This window comes from Leuresthes tenuis, unplaced genomic scaffold (genome assembly GCF_036924035.1).
Source record: "Leuresthes tenuis unplaced genomic scaffold, fLeuTen1.0.hap1 SCAF_22, whole genome shotgun sequence".
Taxonomy (NCBI): Eukaryota; Metazoa; Chordata; class Actinopteri; order Atheriniformes; family Atherinopsidae; genus Leuresthes; species Leuresthes tenuis.
Genome location: NW_027325376.1, coordinates 2,391,804 through 2,409,948, shown reverse-complemented (window position 1 = coordinate 2,409,948; position 18,145 = coordinate 2,391,804). Strand labels below are relative to the sequence as shown.

The window sequence follows — 18,145 nt, the reverse complement described above, 5'->3', positions numbered from 1 at the left end:
TGCTGTGAGGCGACGGTGCTGACCACCACACCGCCGTGCAGCCCGATGTTTTATCATATCAGCATGAATTAAATTCACAAGTTTCCCCCTTGAAACTACCAGTCCAGTGCAATTCCTTTGGCTCATTTCCAGTTAAAACAAGTTTCCAAAGCTGCCCCCTCTTCATTGAAAAGAAAAGAAAAGGTTCAGTCTCCTCTGTTGGGTTAGCTGCAGTGGCCCTATGACCCATCTTCCACCATTCTGTGTTAGCATTGCTAAAATTGGATGCAAAATTAGTATAAATTGGTATAAATCCTCAAAGACTTTGGCTGTGTTCAGACTGTTCACCCACTCACGGGATGTTAAGGATTCCTTTGAGAACAGCTGGTAACCAGCTGCTGATGTATTCTGTAAACTCCTATAATTCAGTTAAGTGTTGGATTAAAGAAAAACCACTGGCGTAATAGACAAAAGCCAAATCTGAAGTGGTGGACAGCGCTTTCAACATTTTCTGTATTTAAAGAATGCATTTTGTTTTTATCAACATTTCACAGAGCATCCCGAGTTTTTAGGAGCTGGGGTTGTCCAATTCAGCCTAACATATTCTAATGTTTAGCATTGGCAAATCAACATGTCATGTTTTGTGCTTTTAATTTTCCTGTCCTGATCATAGCTTTGTTTTCAGGTTTCTGTTTAGTCCAAGGATGTCAAACTCCGGTCCTCGAGGGCCGCTGTCCTGCAGGTTTTAGATGTTTCCCTGCTCCAACACACCTGATTCAGATCAATGCCTCATTCGCTGGTTTGTGCAGAATGTAACAATCTTTTGAAGAGGTTCATTTAATCTGAATCAGGTGCGTTGGAGCAGGGAAACATCTAAAACCTGCAGGACAGCGGCCCTGGAGGACCGGAGTTTGACTTCCCTGGTTTAGTTTTTGCCATGTTTTGCCATGTTTTGCCATGTTTTCCCATGTTTTGCCATGTTTTGCCATGTTTTCCCATGTTTTCCCATGTTTTGCCATGTTTTCCCCCAGTCACTCTTGCCAGTCATTAGGTTCATCCATGTCACCTGTTTTTGTTCACAGCTGCACCCCATCTCCAATCACCTCACCACAGTATTTAGTTTCCAGGTTAATTACAAAGTCCCCATCTTCGTTGATGCCACGGGCGTTCATGGTTTCAGGTTTGTCTGGTGAGGTTTTGCCTCTTGTTTTTTTGTTTCCACAGCCACAGCCTTAGCATAGTTTTGTTTATTCCACAGTTTAGATCCGGTTCAGCCGCACTTTTTGTTCTTTTTGTTAAATAAATCAAGTTTTCCTTAAATATCTGCGTCCTAACTCCACCACGTCACTCACAACCCCTCCACACCACATGTTGAAGCCTTCCCCGGTGTACTTCTCCCTTATATAGTCCAGCAGAAATTATGGCTGATTCCAAAAAGTGCCCCATTTGCAGGTCAACTTTCCCATTGGCTCATCTTACCAGACTCTCTGCCACCTGTTGTCATCAGTGATGTCATCAGTGATGTCATCAGTGATGTCATCGCATGCATATTAGATGCTTAACTTAGCGGCCTTCGTGAACTTTGGATCACACACAATGTTCCTCCACTTTACGGTATTCCTTAATTGCAAACTATTTTAAAACTATTCCTTTTTTAAATCTCGTGTTCAGAATCTAGGGTTTTCTTAAAGGGTTGAAATATCCATTTTATTTCAAGATTATAAGGAAACAAAACATTTACAAGCCACTAACATGAACAACATGAATATGTACAGTCTGATATTCAGTCTAAATATGCTCCTGCATACATACCAAAGATGTGTTTATTAAATCGGTTCATTTACTCAACTGTAAAACTTGAGCAGTTGGCACCATATTAAACAAAGAGGAAGAATCTGGCCCACTGTTCATTGCTCTAAACTGCAACCATGATCAATAAAAACTGGAATAAAACCCTCTAATTTATTAGAATTGGTCCTTTCGCTAGTTTACAAAGTGCTTCCTTTGCCCACGCTGAGTAAGAGCTCATCACTCAAACTCTACTTCATTGAGAAAATTCACATCTGCAGACTCGTACATCACGAACTGACTCTGTCCGATGTCCTCAAACTGGGTCAGCAGCTCTCTCTGGATTGTCGGAATCGCCTTATAGTCTGCAGATGGCACCAAACCAGAGTCCACAGGTTGAAGCTCGATCCGTGGAATGTCCATTAGAGGTGTGGGGGTCTTGCTTTTCTGTTTGCGAGTTTTGTCCATGAAGTCCAACTCAGTTTTAAGCGCCTGGTAGCTGCGATGATCGGTGCCGAATGGTAGCACCGAACGGCAAGAACCACCACAGGCTCGCAGCTTCATGTCTATGTCCACCTGGAAAAAGCACCAGTGAGTTTGGATTCTGTGACAGATTCTCATCTTTGTTTGCCCCCATTCACCCAACATTTAATGGATCCATACTTAGTTAAACATTTGGAACATTACAAAAACTAAGGAAAATATGGCATCAGATCAAGATGAGTTCAAGGCTGAATGTAATTATGCAATTGGCTGACTGCCATAGTGATCAGAAGGATCTTAATTGGCCAACAACAGGGATGCAGCATTGGTTTCTGCACAGCTCTCTTAAGGTCCCACCACAGCATTTCAGTCAGGCTGAGGTCTGGACTCAGACTGGACCATTGCAACACCTTGATTCTCTTCTTTTTCCCACATTCTGCTGTAGATCTGCTGCTGTGTTTGGGATCTTTGTCCTGTTGATGAGCCAGTTTCAGCCCAGCTTTAGCTGTGGGACAGATGGCCTCACATTTGACTCTAGAATACTTTGGTATCCAGAGGAGTTCATGGTGGACTCAATGACTGCAAGGTGCCCAGGTCCTGTGGCTGCAGAACCAGCCCAGATCATCAGCCCTCCACCACCGTGCTTGACAGCTGGTATGAGGTGTTTGTGCTGATCTGCTGTGTTTGGTTTCCTCCAAACGTGCTGCTCTGCATTAGGACCAAACATCTCCACTTTGCTCTGGTCTGTCCAAAGGACATTCTTCCAGAAGTCTTGAGCTTTGTTCAGATGCAGCTTTGCAAACCTAAGCTGTGCTGCCATGTTCTTTTTAGAGAGAAGAGGCTTTCTCCTGCAGCCCTTCCAAACAAGCCATCCTTGTTCAGTCTTTTTCTAACTGTGCTGTCATGACCTTTGACCTTTAACATGCTAACTGAGGCCTGTAGAGTCTGAGATGTAGCTCTGGGCTTTTTCACCTTGGGGTGACCTTTAACCTTTAACATGCTAACTGAGGCCTGTAGAGTCTGAGATGTAGCTCTGGGCTTTTTCACCTTGGGGTGACCTTTAACCTTTAACATGCTAACTGAGGCCTGTAGAGTCTGAGATGTAGCTCTGGGCTTCTTCACCTTGGGGTGACCTTTGACCTTTAACATGCTAACTGAGGCCTGTAGAGTCTGAGATGTAGCTTTGGGCTTCTTCACCTTGGGGTGACCTTTAACCTTTAACATGCTAACTGAGGCCTGTAGAGTCTGAGATGTAGCTCTGGGCTTCTTCACCTTGGGGTGACCTTTAACCTTTAACATGCTAACTGAGGCCTGTAGAGTCTGAGATGTAGCTCTGGGCTTTTTCACCTTGGGGTGACCTTTAACCTTTAACATGCTAACTGAGGCCTGTAGAGTCTGAGATGTAGCTCTGGGCTTCTTCACCTTGGGGTGAACTTGCTGGGACGTCCACTCCTGGGAAGATTGACAGCTGTCCTGAATGTTTTCCACTTGTGAATAATCTTTCTCTCTGTAGAATGATGGACTCCAGATAGTTTGGAAATGGCCTTATAACCCTTCCCAGACTGATGGGCAGCAGCAGCTGCTTCTCTGAGATCATTGCTGGTGTCTTTCCTCCTTGGCATCGTCTGAATGCTGCAGACCTGGCTGCTAATTATTCTCTTCTTCTTTTGTCATACCCTGCTTCAGCATTTTGTCTTAGGTTTTGTTCAAAATATGTTGCGTGTTGTTTATCTGAAATAGTTTTTACTTCGATTTAAGAATAGTTAAGGACCATAAATAAATAAATTCTTCTTATATTCTGAAAAAGGAGTTAATGCTGCCAAATGAACACAAATACATCAAGCTTTTTCTCAAACTAAAGCCTTTAGGAACCCAAACTGGAGATGGGTTTGAGGTAAATTACTGTGTCTGCTCCCAGATGAACAGATAATATTCTGAGTATAAAGCGCAGTGCAGCTAAACAGCAGATGTGTCATCATGTAAATACAGTACTGCATGAGACATTTGTCTCACCTCCGTTCGATACAGCTCCTCCATCTGTTTCTGCACTCTGCGGTTCAGCTCCTTTAGTTTTTGCGCCAGAGTGGCTGATCGTTTCCGTAGCGCCGTCAGGTTCCCGGCGAGTCCGTCTGCACGCTCCACAAACTTCAGCTCTGACACTAAATGCAAAAATACAGCCTAATTAACCCAACATTTCGCCTTTTTCACCCAGAAAACCCAATCCACGCATCTTCACCGAGTCTTAACTGTATCTGTTAACGATGACCCTCCGGTTGGAGTTGTAGACGCTCGTCATCGCCGACATGGATTTCTCGGCCGCATCTTCGTATTTCTTTGCTGTTTTGCACAATGTCCGCAGTTTTCTTTCCACGTCACTCTCCATCTGTGAGATCAAACCCTGCAGTCTGCAGCCCGATGGGCATTTAGAGACCTTTGGAGAATGATATGAGAGCTGAAAATGAGTTTTCTTAGAGGTTGGTTACATTTTACCAACTTGTTTTAAATAACATCAGCATCCTTTTTGGTCTTAAAAGCAGCTCAAATGTTAGATTGTTGGGTTTTTTTGTTTTATTTTCACATCAGACTCGAGCAAAAATTGCTTTTCTATTGAATTCGAATTTCTATTCTCCCTCAGAGACCTAAGAACACGAAACAAGTGTTTGAATAAATCAAGTAATGGCTGGAGTTTGCTCCATTAAAAAGGTGTCTGTGGGGCCTATTACCGTCCATGGGTTTCATAGCAGTTTCATATGAACTGGACTCCTGGGTTTACTTTATGGGGTTAGACGCCCATTGCTGGCCAATCAGCCAAAGCAAAAACAATGTGGTTTATTCACATGAAGCAGAAAGGGAACATGTGGACAGTTGGACACTGGATCCATTTTTACGACTCCGCTTTGGGCGCCGTGGAGAAATGGCGGCTGGGGGAGAGTTTTTCAAATGGATATAATATGTTAACTTTGAGTTCTTTATTTCTGTGGCTCTACTAGAATGGTTTTGTATGATTCATTGTTAAAAAACCATCTTACTTATGCTATAATGACCCATTAAGATGATGAACAAAATATTCTATTTCCTTTCTCTTTCAGGCCTCCTTCCTTAGAGCCCTGACAGGCCACTGTCTCAGTGGCAGCTATGATTAAGGCCTTATTGCCTGAACTTTGTATACATGCTATGTCTGTAGTGACTTTTCGAAATGGGTATATAACACTGAGTCACATATAGATGTGGAGTAGCATCTAAAAAATATGGTGGTACATGTATGACTGCGTTTTATTAGACTGAGGCTGAGCTGTTCTTACTGTGCAGTAGTGTGCAAAAGGTCTTAAACTACCCCTCAGATCTATATGTATTGCTGTAAAAAGGAAAATAGGTGCAGTGATTTATTGAAACCAGAATGTAAATTCAGTATATAATCTAAAATCTGCACACCATGCTGAGATATGCCAGGTTTTCAGCTAATAGCTCTTTGGGAATCACCTTGTTGCTGCAGAAATCCTATTTTCTGTCTGTCAAACTGTGTTTTCTTTGCTGTTTTTCATAGATGCAGCTAAAGAAATGGGAACAAATGATGTGTCTCTGTGACAGGCTGCTGGTAACAAAGTGTCTAAAGATCCAGTTTAAATGGCTTCTTTGCTAAGTTGTCTGTTCTGTGTCGACACAACACTGGTTCATCCCTTGAGTTAGGAGCCTTTTTTCTGCCTGAATGCTTCATAGCTCAGAGTTAAGTGGCTGAACAAAGAAAAAACACTGAAAATGTTCAGGTACAAGGACTGAAAATGAGTGAAAAAGCAGAAAATGTCCAAAGAAAACTGTGAAGGAGCATCAGAAAGCTGCAGAACTGTTGATCAGGACACTTTAAAGATTACAGAAACAGGAAGAACTGAGGGCTGCATCTTGAATCTTTGTTTTTCAGGACTTGACACTTCAGCTTTGATTCTTTACTCTGTTGGAGGTGAATTAACTTCGACTGTTTAAACACTTGTTTCCCCCCATGAAGCTCCACACTTAAGCATTAAGTTTTACTTTCGTTCCAGCTGAGTTAGCGGAATCCCATCCTGACACTGTTGTGTTGTAATTAAATCAAAAACTGCTTATGAATGCTCTTCTGTATGAAGTTGTTGCTCTTACCCAATCATCATCTGAGCAGAGAGGCACATGTGACTTTGCCGAGCACATGTGTGTCTGGGTGCGACTTGGAAAGTGTCGGCCATCTTGCTTCTGCTGTTGGAGCCTCATGCACACTGCAGAGAAAACAAGGGGATGGAGTCAGTTCACCTCGAACTGAGCTCCAATTCAAACAAAACAAGTACATGTTCTTCCTTTGTTTATTTTGTGTCATTCGACTGACTTTTGGACCATCGAACATCATGTTTGCTTTTGCCCAATTCTTGTGAATTGTGGGGGTGGAAAAAGCTTTGAAAGCATTTCGACATGTTTCTCTGGTGGCTTCAGAAAACCTTTGGATGTTTTTTTGTGTTGCTCTTAATTTCTCTGTGTTACCTCAGCCATGGACACTAAGGGATTGGTTTGTTGGTTTATATTGGGATTGGTTTGTTGGTTTATATTGGGATTGGTTTGTTGGTTTATATTGGGATTGGTTTGTTGGGACAAATTTCATGAAAGAGTTGGAAGGTGTGCAAAGGAAGAACTCTTTCAGTGAATCGTTGTTGTGAAAAGAATTATGAAAGAAAACATTGATTATTGTTATCAATTTGATGGTATTTCATAAGCAGACATATTGATTCTTTAAAATAAGCAAAAGTTGCTTCAAGTCCATTGAAAAACAAAGTAAAGTCTCTTTATATTCTAATGTTTTTCCCCTCAGAACATAGAAACTAGAATTATGGTAAATACAGATGAACGTGACTTATTACACTGTGTCGTTAACAACAAAAACTAAGTGAACCCTCACTGCTTCCACAGGAACTAAGAGGTTAAGTTGCAGCCAGGAGCTGCTGATCAATCAATTGATTGGTAAGGGAAGAAGAGGGGATGACGAGCTATCACCCCTAAAGAAAGAAGAAGAAAAAGTTAACTCTTTCTTCTTCTTTCTTTCCAGAAACACATTTTCAGAGACCAATCGTGGCGTTTTCTGCTCCTCTGATGTCTGTTTATCAACCATTAAGTTAACTTTAAAAGCCGTTAATATCCAGGTCTTAAAATTAGGCAAACACAACATATTACACCATCATTATTCACCAGAATAACCTGACTGCTCCCACAGGAGTTAAGAGGGCAGCATTTCAGGTGTGTTTTAACACGATGCCAAGGAGGAAATACATCAGCAATGATCTTAGAGAAGCAGCTGCTGCTGCCCATTAGTCTGGGAAGGGTTATAAGGCCATTTCCAGACTATCTGGAGTCCATCATTCTACAGAGAGAAAGATTATTCACAAGTGGAAAACATTCAGGACAGCTGTCAATATTCCCAGGAGTGGACGTCCCAGCAAGGTCACCCCAAGGTGAAGAAGCCCAGAGCTACATCTCAGACTCTACAGGCCTCAGTTAGCATGTTAAAGGTTAAAGGTCACCCCAAGGTGAAGAAGCCCAGAGCTACATCTCAGACTCTACAGGCCTCAGTTAGCATGTTAAAGGTTAAAGGTCACCCCAAGGTGAAGAAGCCCAGAGCTACATCTCAGACTCTACAGGCCTCAGTTAGCATGTTAAAGGTTAAAGGTCACCCCAAGGTGAAGAAGCCCAGAGCTACATCTCAGACTCTACAGGCCTCAGTTAGCATGTTAAAGGTTAAAGGTCACCCCAAGGTGAAAAAGCCCAGAGCTACATCTCAGACTCTACAGGCCTCAGTTAGCATGTTAAAGGTTAAAGGTCACCCCAAGGTGAAAAAACCCAGAGCTACATCTCAGACTCTACAGGCCTCAGTTAGCATGTTAAAGGTCAAAGGTCACCCCAAGGTGAAGAAGCCCAGAGCTACATCTCAGACTCTACAGGCCTCAGTTAGCATGTTAAAGGTTAAAGGTCACCCCAAGGTGAAAAAGCCCAGAGCTACATCTCAGACTCTACAGGCCTCAGTTAGCATGTTAAAGGTTAAAGGTCACCCCAAGGTGAAAAAGCCCAGAGCTACATCTCAGACTCTACAGGCCTCAGTTAGCATGCTAAAGGTTAAAGGTCACCTCAAGGTGAAAAAGCCCAGAGCTACATCTCAGACTCTACAGGCCTCAGTTAGCATGTTAAAGGTTAAAGGTCACCCCAAGGTGAAAAAGCCCAGAGCTACATCTCAGACTCTCCAGGCCTCAGTTAGCATGCTAAAGGTTAAAGGTCATGACAGCACAGTTAGAAAAAGACTGAACAAGGATGGCTTGTTTGGAAGGGCTGCAGGAGAAAGCCTCTTCTCTCTAAAAAGAACATGGCAGCACAGCTCAGGTTTGCAAAGCTGCATCTGAACAAAGCTCAAGACTTCTGGAACAATGTCCTTTGGACAGACCAGAGCAAAGTGGAGATGTTTGGTCCTAATGCACAGCAGCACGTTTGGAGGAAACCAAACACAGCATATCAGCACAAACACCTCATACCAGCTGTCAAGCACGGTGGTGGAGGGCTGATGATGTGATCTAATATGGTAAAAGTGCTGTAGTTATATAGCACTTAAACTATCAGCTACATTCATTCACACAGACTCATACAGCAGCTCTTATACAGAGTTACAGGCTGCACAGTTTGTTTTCTATATTTATTACACATATTGAACAAAAGACACTTTAACATGTGGTCCAGGGAAGCCGGGGATCGAACCACCAACCTTCCGATTGGCAGACGACTTCCCTTCAGCCACATTAAAGCCACAAATTAAAGTAGCTACTGGATTAAATAGTCTAATCTGTTCAGTTACATTTGGTTAGTTAGGAGATTGTATTCAGTTATTCAGGTGTCTAAGAGCTGCACAATAAGAAATAAGATGATAAAACAATGATATAAATTAAATAATTCAAGTAATTCTGAATACAGGCAATAAATAAGGTGAACTTTCCACATAAGAGTGTATTAAAACTTTTGCTGGTGCATTTATCAAACTACTTTCCCATTTAAGTAAAAAGAAGCACAAATAGTTTACATTATTTGTACTTTTTCAATGTTAAAAAGCCAATCAACTTTTAAAAATTGGGTAAATATTAGATTGGTGTTTTATAAACAATCTTACAGTGGAAAAGGTCATCTTGTGTGAAATGAGGAACCACAGCAGCTGAAGTGAACACGGGTTTTATTGATGGAGCAGAGTTCAGTTCGGTACAGAGTTGAGCAACAGGGAGAACATCGGGTCACTGAAAGAACATTGGACTGGCAAAGCTAACAAACAGGTCAATGCCATTTGCACAGCGTGTTGACAGAAATATAATTATCAGCAAAAATACACGGTTTTAACATCATTTAGACTTCCAAACATCTTCCAAATAATCTGCAAGGGTCCACCTCACATGTATCTATGCCCTGCCTGTCAGAAAGCAGCCGGTCGGATGAACATACGGACAGTTTTCAGGCTGTAACTGGCTGGTTTGTAGGTCACCCACACGACTCCATTCTCCACCCCATACGGCGTGTTTGCGCCTTTGTGATAAATCCCATTTGGGTTAGCAGCCTGGCAGCTGTGGTACCACCAGCCGCCCCCGTACACCTCTGCACAGTTCTCCTCCCACTTATCGTTGTCTTTGTCGAAGGTGCTGAATTTCATACCGTTGTGGGACAAGTCAGGCGCCCTCACGGATTTCGGCATCGTCAGAGCGTCACCGGCGTCCCCGGTATAGCCAGACACGTGCAGCGGGTACCCCTCCTCCTCCGTTCCCACCCTCACCACGTACTCAGCAGTGCCCACGCCCCCTTCCCAATCCTCCAGCTCGACCTTCAGCAGGGTCTCACCCTGATTCGTCAACAGGTGGAGGTTCTGGTTGCCCAGCCAAAACTCCCCCTTGCCCTGAGCATCGACCGAGCCAAACCCTTCGCGGTATTCAGCCCAGGTGCGGTTGAAACCGCGCACGCCGCTCTCCCTTTGCTGGACTAACAACCACCCGCCCATTAACCCCTCCTGCTGGCAGTAAACCACTATCGATGGGGAGATAGCGCCGACGGGTTTGATCTCAAACAGGCCGTTTGTTTCCCCTTTCTGGTGCTTCTGGAAGGCTTCGACACAATCTGCAAACAGAGGGGCACACCGCGAGTTAGCGTGGGCCGGCTTCCTGTCGACTGGTTAAAAAAAGGCTAAAAACATCGCCTCCGGCTAAAGAAAATACCAATAACTTCCCCAGAGTCAAACCCATTTTCACCAGACTGCAAGATTAGATGACACATCTGTTGTTGCAAACAGGCCCGTAGCGAGAGCATGCTGGGTGATGTTTGAGAGGAATTTACGTGTAAAATGTCATGGTTTTATTCTTAAAATCGGAAAATCGCAGTTTGGTTGTCAAGCTTATCAAGAATGTCATAGTTCAGGGAATGTGACCGAGAAATATAGCTTTATTGAATGTATTAGAACACAAGAAAATTACACCGATCTCACACAAACAGCTGCTTTTATCAAATCTTACATCTGACTTTTTAAATGTAATAAGTTCAAAACTTTAGTTTCCATTTATTTTCTTTGGTTAAACAGTGAGCCAAAATACTTCAGTAAACTGTTGTTCTTATTCATTACACTGGATGTAGAAATCTATAAACTCTAGCAGCAAAGATTTAAGGATATTGTGTTCACTTCTTGTTTTGGTACATAAGGCTAGCTGGCAAGCTAGCTGATGCTAACACATGCTATCTAGCTGTCGTTCTCCTCCTGGCTTTGCAGATTTTACTCCAGATCTGATGTTTTGGTACCTTTTCCCACAAAATCGGCCTGCCGGTCGACACGCGTGCTCTTCACACTCCGGGCGTGGAAATCAGGAAGGTCATCCTCTGCGTTGTCGGTCATGAACGCTCCGAGATCGAACCCAACTTCAGCACCAAATGGTTGCATGGGCCCAGATTTGAAATCTCCCAAGAGGCTTCCTTTCGTGCCCCCAGAATGAAACGACTTGGAAGATGAGGAGGAGGAGGAGGAGGAGGATAATGTATGGCTGAGGCTGGGGAACAAGGAGCTCATCCCTCCCTTACTAGCATCCGTCATCGCCTGACACTCAGGTCCTCCATCAATCACCTCCTCCACCTTTTCCACTGGTCCATCCTTTGTGTGAACCACCGTCGTCCTGATTTTCTTAGTGCATCTGACAGTTTGGGATGATACGTGACTTGTACTTGTACTTGGTTGGCTTAGACTGTCAAACCCTCCAAACCCTCCAAACCCTCCGAATAAATCCCCATCGCCACGTCCTGTGTGTTCAGTGATGGATTTCGATGAGGTTGAGGATGAAGAGACGGACGAAGAGGCGGATGAAGAAGCGGATGAAGAAGAAGGTGAGGATCCAGACATAGAGTAGGAAGTACCTGGGACCTTGGAGATGGTTCCTGGGGATGAGCTGGAACCTTCCTCCTCCAGGACCAGTTGGACTGTATTTACCTGGAGGAGAAGAAAAAAATGTAGAGTGAGATAACATGGTTGTGCTGGGGTTTGTTCTTTGGTTTGGTTGTGAGGAAATTAAGTTTCACTCTCAAACAGAGTAATGCGATACCTCTGCTTTCAGATACCAAGGGAAGCCATGATAGGATCTCCACTAAGACCATTGTTGTATTTCAAAATTGCAAATACATGCTCAAACTTCCTATTAAGTTTCATTAAAGTCAGCTGGTTGTTTTCTTTGTAATCTTGCAAACAAAATAGCAACAATCACATACTTTTTGGTTAGCTCTAACAAGCTAACCTAGCTTGTTGTTTGCTAATTCGAAACTTTATTCTTATCTGTCTTTAATAAAGCATCTAATATAGCATTTAATATATCATTCACTCATGCAGAATTCAGTTCGTTGAAAGCAATAACTGACAGTCAGTAATTTAGTACAGGAGGATGAAACCGACAGAGGAACAAGACCTGCATGAGCGCTACATATTAACATGAGACGAGTTAAAACTGGGAAGTAAATGCATGACACTTTGATGAGCCTTTTACGGATTTTCTGTTGTTTTTATGTGGATAAAATGACAAAAAACATGAAAAAAGATCATAACTTGGAACAGCTTTGTTCATAGTTTGTTCATGAATCCATCAGAAGTTCAGTAGAAGTTGTAAAATAGCAGGCACCACCATGCAATGATGTCACCAGTGATGTCATCACATGCAAATTAGGTGATTAGATTTACTACCTTTAAAAACTTTCGGTCACCCTGAATATTTTTACCCATTTACAGTTTTCCTTTATCTCTGATGCTTCCTTGATGCTTAAAGGGTCAACATGTCACTAACTATGGCTAAGTATCTGTGAGCCAACATTGGGCAAGGGACCTTGTATTTTCAGTGGATTTTACACAAATTTTAAAACATTTGCTACCCCTGTGACTAAAGCCATACGAATGCTAACATATCTTAGGTCCTGAATAAGGAAACAGTTTTAACTTATTGTGCTGGTACAACGTAATTCCCAGAATGTTTAAAGCATGTTCTGCTGCTGCATATATAGACATCAGTTTATGATTCACATGAGAAATTAAAAAATGTTTAAAAAGAAACATCTTTCACCTCAGGGAACATGTCTTCTTTCCGCTGTGCCGCCACATCCTTGGATTTGTAGATGCTGTCCACGACCACGTTTTTCAGTGGCCTGCTCTTCATGACGTAGAGCGTTCCCACTGATTCGATGTTCTGTACTGACTGAGAGTCCAGCTGCTGCACCTGAGGGACGGACAGGAGACACTCAACACTAACAGAAATAAGAGAGATCCATCTGTGATCGAGAAAGCCTGAGAACCTACGGAGTACCACAAGGTTCCATACTGGGCCCCGAGTTGTTTATACTGCACATAAAAGACACATGTAACGTGTCTAACATGTTAATGATCCTTTTATTTACTGATTATGATCATTTATATTGCTTTAATAAAGGTTTGGAACAGCTTCTGAGTACAGTAGAACGGGAATTGACAGTTTTAAAGTAGTGGTTTGACATAAATAAATTATCACTAAACTAAAAACAACTCTGCTGGCACATATCTAACAAATTTCTCCTCCTTAAATTAAGTGACTTATTTTTTTTTCTTCTTTTTTTAAAGGAATTAATTTGTATTTTAAGCCATACAAGTGACTTAACTTTCTTAATGGTTCTAAGTTTCTTCTTTTGGTCGTGAAAACAGTAAAACTGCAAACAATTTTAGGGTATTTTCTCAAAAAGGTCTAGAAATCAAACTGGAACTTAAACTGGCCTTTGAGCATTAATCTTTGAACTGTAGAAACCAGGCAAAACAAGATAACTCTGATTCACATGTTTATGTCCGACAAAGCAAACACAGCTGGATTGAAGAACTGAGGCCTCACCTGTTTATCCAGGGTCACGTAGCTTTCGTGGTCCACCTGGTACTCGGTGTAACCAGCGCAGGATCCTTTGCAGGACCGGAGCTTAATGTCGATATCAACCTGACGGGGGAGACAAACAGTTGAAGAAAATTATTCCTTAAGTAAATAAGAAGATAAACTAGGCTACAGTACTGTTTATAATGTTTAACATGCACAATAAAATGTGATCTATAAGAGCTAAGATCTGACAGGAATTCAAATAAAGCTAAATTGTAGTTTAAGGGTAAAAGAAAAGCTTCTGTCTCTGTGGTTGTTTTGTTTGTCTTTGAGGGTCACTCAGAAAACAGTTTTAAGGTTTACTGTGTGAATGCAAAGAGGTATATCTGTGTTTTTGTCCCTGTTGGCTCTCCGTACCTCCAGCCTTTGCATCTCAGTGACCTGGTCTTTGACCCGATCCTTCAGGGCAGACAGGACCCTCAGCTGTCTGTCAATCTTGACCTTCATGTCTAAGATCCTCTGACGCAGACTCTGGGCTAAGTCGTAGTAGTTGTTGCCATGACCTGGTGGAAGAAGTTTGTGTCAATCTTTCTCTAAATTAGTGGCGTACCTGAGGACTCTCCCTTTAAATAACCTGATTTAAAGAGATATATGGTATCAGAGGGATAGCACATTCTTGGATAAATGGTTATTTTCATCAGATATCAGTGTGTTCAGATAAATAATGCTGACTGTTATTTACTGCAGGTTACCTGTGGGGAACCACAGGGTTCCATGCTGGGCCCCAAACTGTTTATACTGCACATAAATGGCATATAAAACATGTCTAAGATGTTGAAGTTCACTTTATTTACTGATGACAGTCATTTATTTTGCTCTAATAAAAGTATGGAACAGCTTCTGAGAACAGTGGAAAGAGTTTGAAATAAATAAATGTTTCAGTAACAGATAGATAATAAAATAAATAAGGTCAAAATTATGATAAATGATGTTGAAATAGAAATAATGTGAGGAAACCAGATTTTTGGACGTTATTTCAGTTTCAGTGAATAAACACTGACCAGCATCGACGGTGAGCTTCTCCTTCAGGTAGCTGTAGGTCTGTTTGGACACCTGATCGGCAGAGCGATGTTTTGCCCTGTTCTGATCCAGCAGGTTACGGATCTTCTCGATCTTTTTCAGCAGTTCGTGGTCGTTTTTGTCCATCAGACCCTGGATCCTGCAGCCCGACGGACATTTAGAGCCCTGACAGAAGAAGAAACAGATTAAATTAGAAGGCAGAATTATGACTCATCGATTATTAAACCCAGACTTTGCTTAACTTGAATGATTTCTGGAAAATTTACAGTATTCTCCTTTTATTTCTCAGACTGTAAAAAACATAAACAGTGAATGAAAACAGTTCAAAAGATTAAATCTTCACTTTATGTTTATCTATATTTTCCTGAGTCTTGAAAATGTTGATGCTGTGTTTGCGTTGCATCGGCATTGAAAGGTAAAAGGATCCATTGAGTGTCTGAAAACGTTTATCAAATCACATATAAATATCATTTACTTGCTCACAACTAACAATAAATTAACTGTTTATTGATTATCTTCATCAAATGTGAGCTGAAGTATCTTCAAAGCAAATTAAGCTAGTTGATGAATCAAGCTAACTAGCTTACAATCAAAAGTGTTAATTTAGGATTAATTTGATGAAAAGAAACATGTCAGAGTCCTTTCTTTGTGGGAATAAGAGTCACAATCAAAAGTTTAGGCTGACTTTCGTGCTTTTTAGTGAGAGTTAGTTCCAGCCAACATAATCCAAGATAGCGTGTTTGCTAACCGTGTTCATAGGTGCACATGTAGAAAGAAGCTAACATATCATGTAGTGACCAAAATGCTATAGAGTTACAGTGAAATTTGGTGGCTTTTAGAGATATTGAGTCACTAAAATAGCCATAAAAGTGTGTTTTCTAACACCTTGGGAGCAAATTTGAGAGTGCTGTCTTGGCCAAGCAACTCTTAGCAGTTTGTTACCAGCGGATAAGATGCTAGCAGATAAAACTAGCTAAAGCGGCTGACTTGTGAGTCTTTAAATGTGTAAAAGGCTTCGTTGTGATCCAGAAATATTTGTGTCTGGTAATGCTAAAAGTGAGGCAGTAAATTAGTAAAAGCTTCCAGTTCATGTACTTTACTTGTTGAGGTGACAACCTCAAAGTCAGGATCTCAGTTACACATTTGGTTTATGTAACATTTAAGTTAGCTTTGGTCAAAATGTTAAAATAGCCTCTCATCCTCAAACACAGGTGGTGGATAGTTCTAATCCTCAACTGTTGAAATGCTCTTGGATGAGGCCTATCATTTCAAAACCACCATCTATTTTTTTCATTTGATTAGTTGGAGAAACAGGGTAAAGTGTAGAAGTGAAGAAGAAGTACCCAGTCATCGTCTATGCAGAAAGGCCACTCCCTCTGAGTTGCACATTTATCGGATCTGGTGCCTTGCTCCACCGGACGAGCTCCTCTGGGGTCTATCTGCACCTCGGCAACGACAGACAAGAAAATCATTTCACTTGGTCAGTTTGGGGGACGAATCCAGCAGAGAAACGATAGAATTTAAATGTTAAGTATAACTTCTTCACCGTTAAGTTGTTGCATTTACATTGAGATGATTGATAAAACTCAGTTTTATGGATTACGGCAACAGTTTCCTTCACAGATTAGTAATAAATAGTATTTGGACTGAATTAATGATCAATACTTGATGCATTTAACTGAATAACTCGTGTTCTCTCTTTAGCTTATTGCTCTCATACATTTAGACACATAATCCAGGACTACAGCTGTGTATGATTCTTTAAGAAAGCGAACTCACCTGTGCGAAGGCCACAGGAACCAGACAGATGAGTACACCAAACCACTTCATCGTTCTTCTTCTTCTTCTTGTTGTCTCTGCTTCACTCGGGCTGCTGTTGGGTGCTTTTGAAGCCTCCTGCTTCAGTGTGACTCACCGGGAAACGTCTGTCAGGTCAGATCAGAGTTGAGCAACAACTCCTGCTGTTTGTTGAACTGTGTGTGTCTTTTCTGTGATAAAGTGCACACACGGTGAACTCAAACATGCTGCCGTATCACAGCAGTTGCTGCAGGATTTACTGGCATTCGACGGTTTGTGATCTCCTAAAGCAAATAATGACAAATCTCTGTCAGGAACAATTATTATGAGGCAGTAGTGACTCAAATGAATCAATAAGAGAGGGACAAGCTAAAGAAAAACAACGATTCTGAACAAATTCTTACATGTTTGTTTATTTCTTCTGGTTTTTACATGAACTTAATCATTTATTAGACTTATTGCTGCTTGTTTTAAGATTTGAACGACTTGGATAAAACTTATAATTCTGTTAAATGTGATTGTTTGTGTGGCGAATAATATTTTACCAAACCGACATAAACAGTTTTCTGATTAATTCAGCTTTTGTTGGTGCTTTATATTAAAAATTTAAAGAGTCTCAGTGACTTTCTTGAGGAGTGTTTAATCAGCAGATTGCTTTTATCCGTCTCTGTTAAAGATCCATCTGAGCAAAAAGGTTTTTTTATTTGTTAGACACATCATGGCCGAGTGTTTCCACGTTTTATGTTTTGATTATCTTGTTTTCAGGTTCTTTTACACATTTTCAGGTTTACAGGTTACTTTCTTGTATTGTTTTACCACGTTTTACCACAGTACCATAGTCTTGTTTAACCATAGTCTTGTCTTGCTTTGTTTATTCCATTTATTTAATCATATATCAGTCCTTGAAAGAATTATTCTGAATAAATAAGATTAATGTATTAAAGTAAGAACTACTTTATTTATTATCTGAACATTTTGGCTTTCTAAAACAAAACAGGCCTCAGAAAATTAAATAAAAGTGTCGCAATTAGCAGCATTTTCCCACATTATAGAGAAGAAAGATGATGAAATCAGCATAAGTCTGGATATGCAAATAAGCCTGTAGTTAAAAGAGCTGAATCAGCTGACTGACAGGAAACATGAACCTAAACAAGAGATCTGTGAGTGGAATCAGTGGAAAGGTTCATAAAACTCAGCTCAGAGTGCAGCAAAAGACGTAGTAATCACTCATTCATCAAAGGGCAGCATGATGTGCACATGAATAAAGATAAATCAAGATGATCCTCATTTCCTTGGAAGTGAAATATAACATCCTCTAAGAATCATATTTTTCTGCTCGGGCTGTAAACATGTTACTCATGTGTGTTTTTAAACTGTAAACAACATTATTTAGTGTTTTATTGATTCCTCTGAAGCTTCTGATCGGTTTAAAGTAGAGTTAAAGAGGCGTTTATATAGATCATGCCAGACCTTAACAATTAAATGTGGTGAAAGGGATTCAGCTTCAGAGGAGAATCTTTTTTATCTTTATATTGATGATCTGTCCAGATAGCTAAAAGCTCATCAAAGTGGGAGCCTCATTGGTCATTTAGTGGTGAACAGGCAACGGTTTGTAATGCACCTTTAACTTAAAATGCTTT

The 18,145-nt window shown here is 41.2% G+C and overlaps 2 protein-coding genes across 3 annotated transcripts; both read right to left on the bottom strand.

The window, feature by feature from the left end:
- Window positions 1-1,672: 1,672 nt before the first annotated feature.
- On the bottom strand, window positions 1,673-7,274 carry LOC140281907 (fibrinogen alpha chain). Its single transcript, XM_072376418.1, has 4 exons — window positions 6,382-7,274; window positions 4,498-4,681; window positions 4,264-4,409; window positions 1,673-2,343 (listed from the first exon to the last, which is right to left on the bottom strand). Exons 1-4 carry the CDS (start codon window positions 6,487-6,489, stop codon window positions 2,008-2,010), a joined length of 774 nt encoding a protein of 257 aa, XP_072232519.1. The 5' UTR covers window positions 6,490-7,274; the 3' UTR covers window positions 1,673-2,007.
- Window positions 7,275-9,452: 2,178 nt separating this feature from the next.
- Window positions 9,453-16,670, bottom strand: fga (fibrinogen alpha chain). Of its 2 annotated transcripts, none has more exons than XM_072376790.1 (8): window positions 16,488-16,670; window positions 16,052-16,153; window positions 14,690-14,873; window positions 14,046-14,191; window positions 13,653-13,751; window positions 12,861-13,013; window positions 11,068-11,746; window positions 9,453-10,395 (listed from the first exon to the last, which is right to left on the bottom strand). In XM_072376790.1, the coding sequence occupies exons 1-8, from the start codon at window positions 16,536-16,538 to the stop codon at window positions 9,704-9,706; spliced, it is 2,106 nt and encodes a 701-aa protein (XP_072232891.1). In that variant the 5' UTR covers window positions 16,539-16,670; the 3' UTR covers window positions 9,453-9,703. The 2 variants fall into 2 exon arrangements, with proteins under 2 accessions (XP_072232891.1, XP_072232892.1); XM_072376791.1 differs by having other exon boundaries at window positions 16,052-16,147.
- Between the last annotated feature and the right edge of the window lie 1,475 nt (window positions 16,671-18,145).

Excerpts from the sequence above, each read along its gene's own strand:
- LOC140281907 (XM_072376418.1), bottom strand. The coding sequence starts at position 6,489 with ATGAGGCTCCAACAGCAGAAGCAAGATGGCCGACACTTTCCAAGTCGC. Across the intron at positions 4,410-4,497 it reads GGTCATCGTTAACAGATACA|TGTCAGAGCTGAAGTTTGTG; the intron begins GTTAAGACTCGG and ends TTTTGCATTTAG. Across the intron at positions 2,344-4,263 it reads AGGAGCTGTATCGAACGGAG|GTGGACATAGACATGAAGCT; the intron begins GTGAGACAAATG and ends TGCTTTTTCCAG.
- fga (XM_072376790.1), bottom strand. The coding sequence starts at position 16,538 with ATGAAGTGGTTTGGTGTACTCATCTGTCTGGTTCCTGTGGCCTTCGCA. Across the intron at positions 14,874-16,051 it reads TCTGCATAGACGATGACTGG|GGCTCTAAATGTCCGTCGGG; the intron begins GTACTTCTTCTT and ends TTCTTCTGTCAG. Across the intron at positions 11,747-12,860 it reads AAGAAGACATGTTCCCTGAG|GTAAATACAGTCCAACTGGT; the intron begins GTGAAAGATGTT and ends CTTCTCCTCCAG.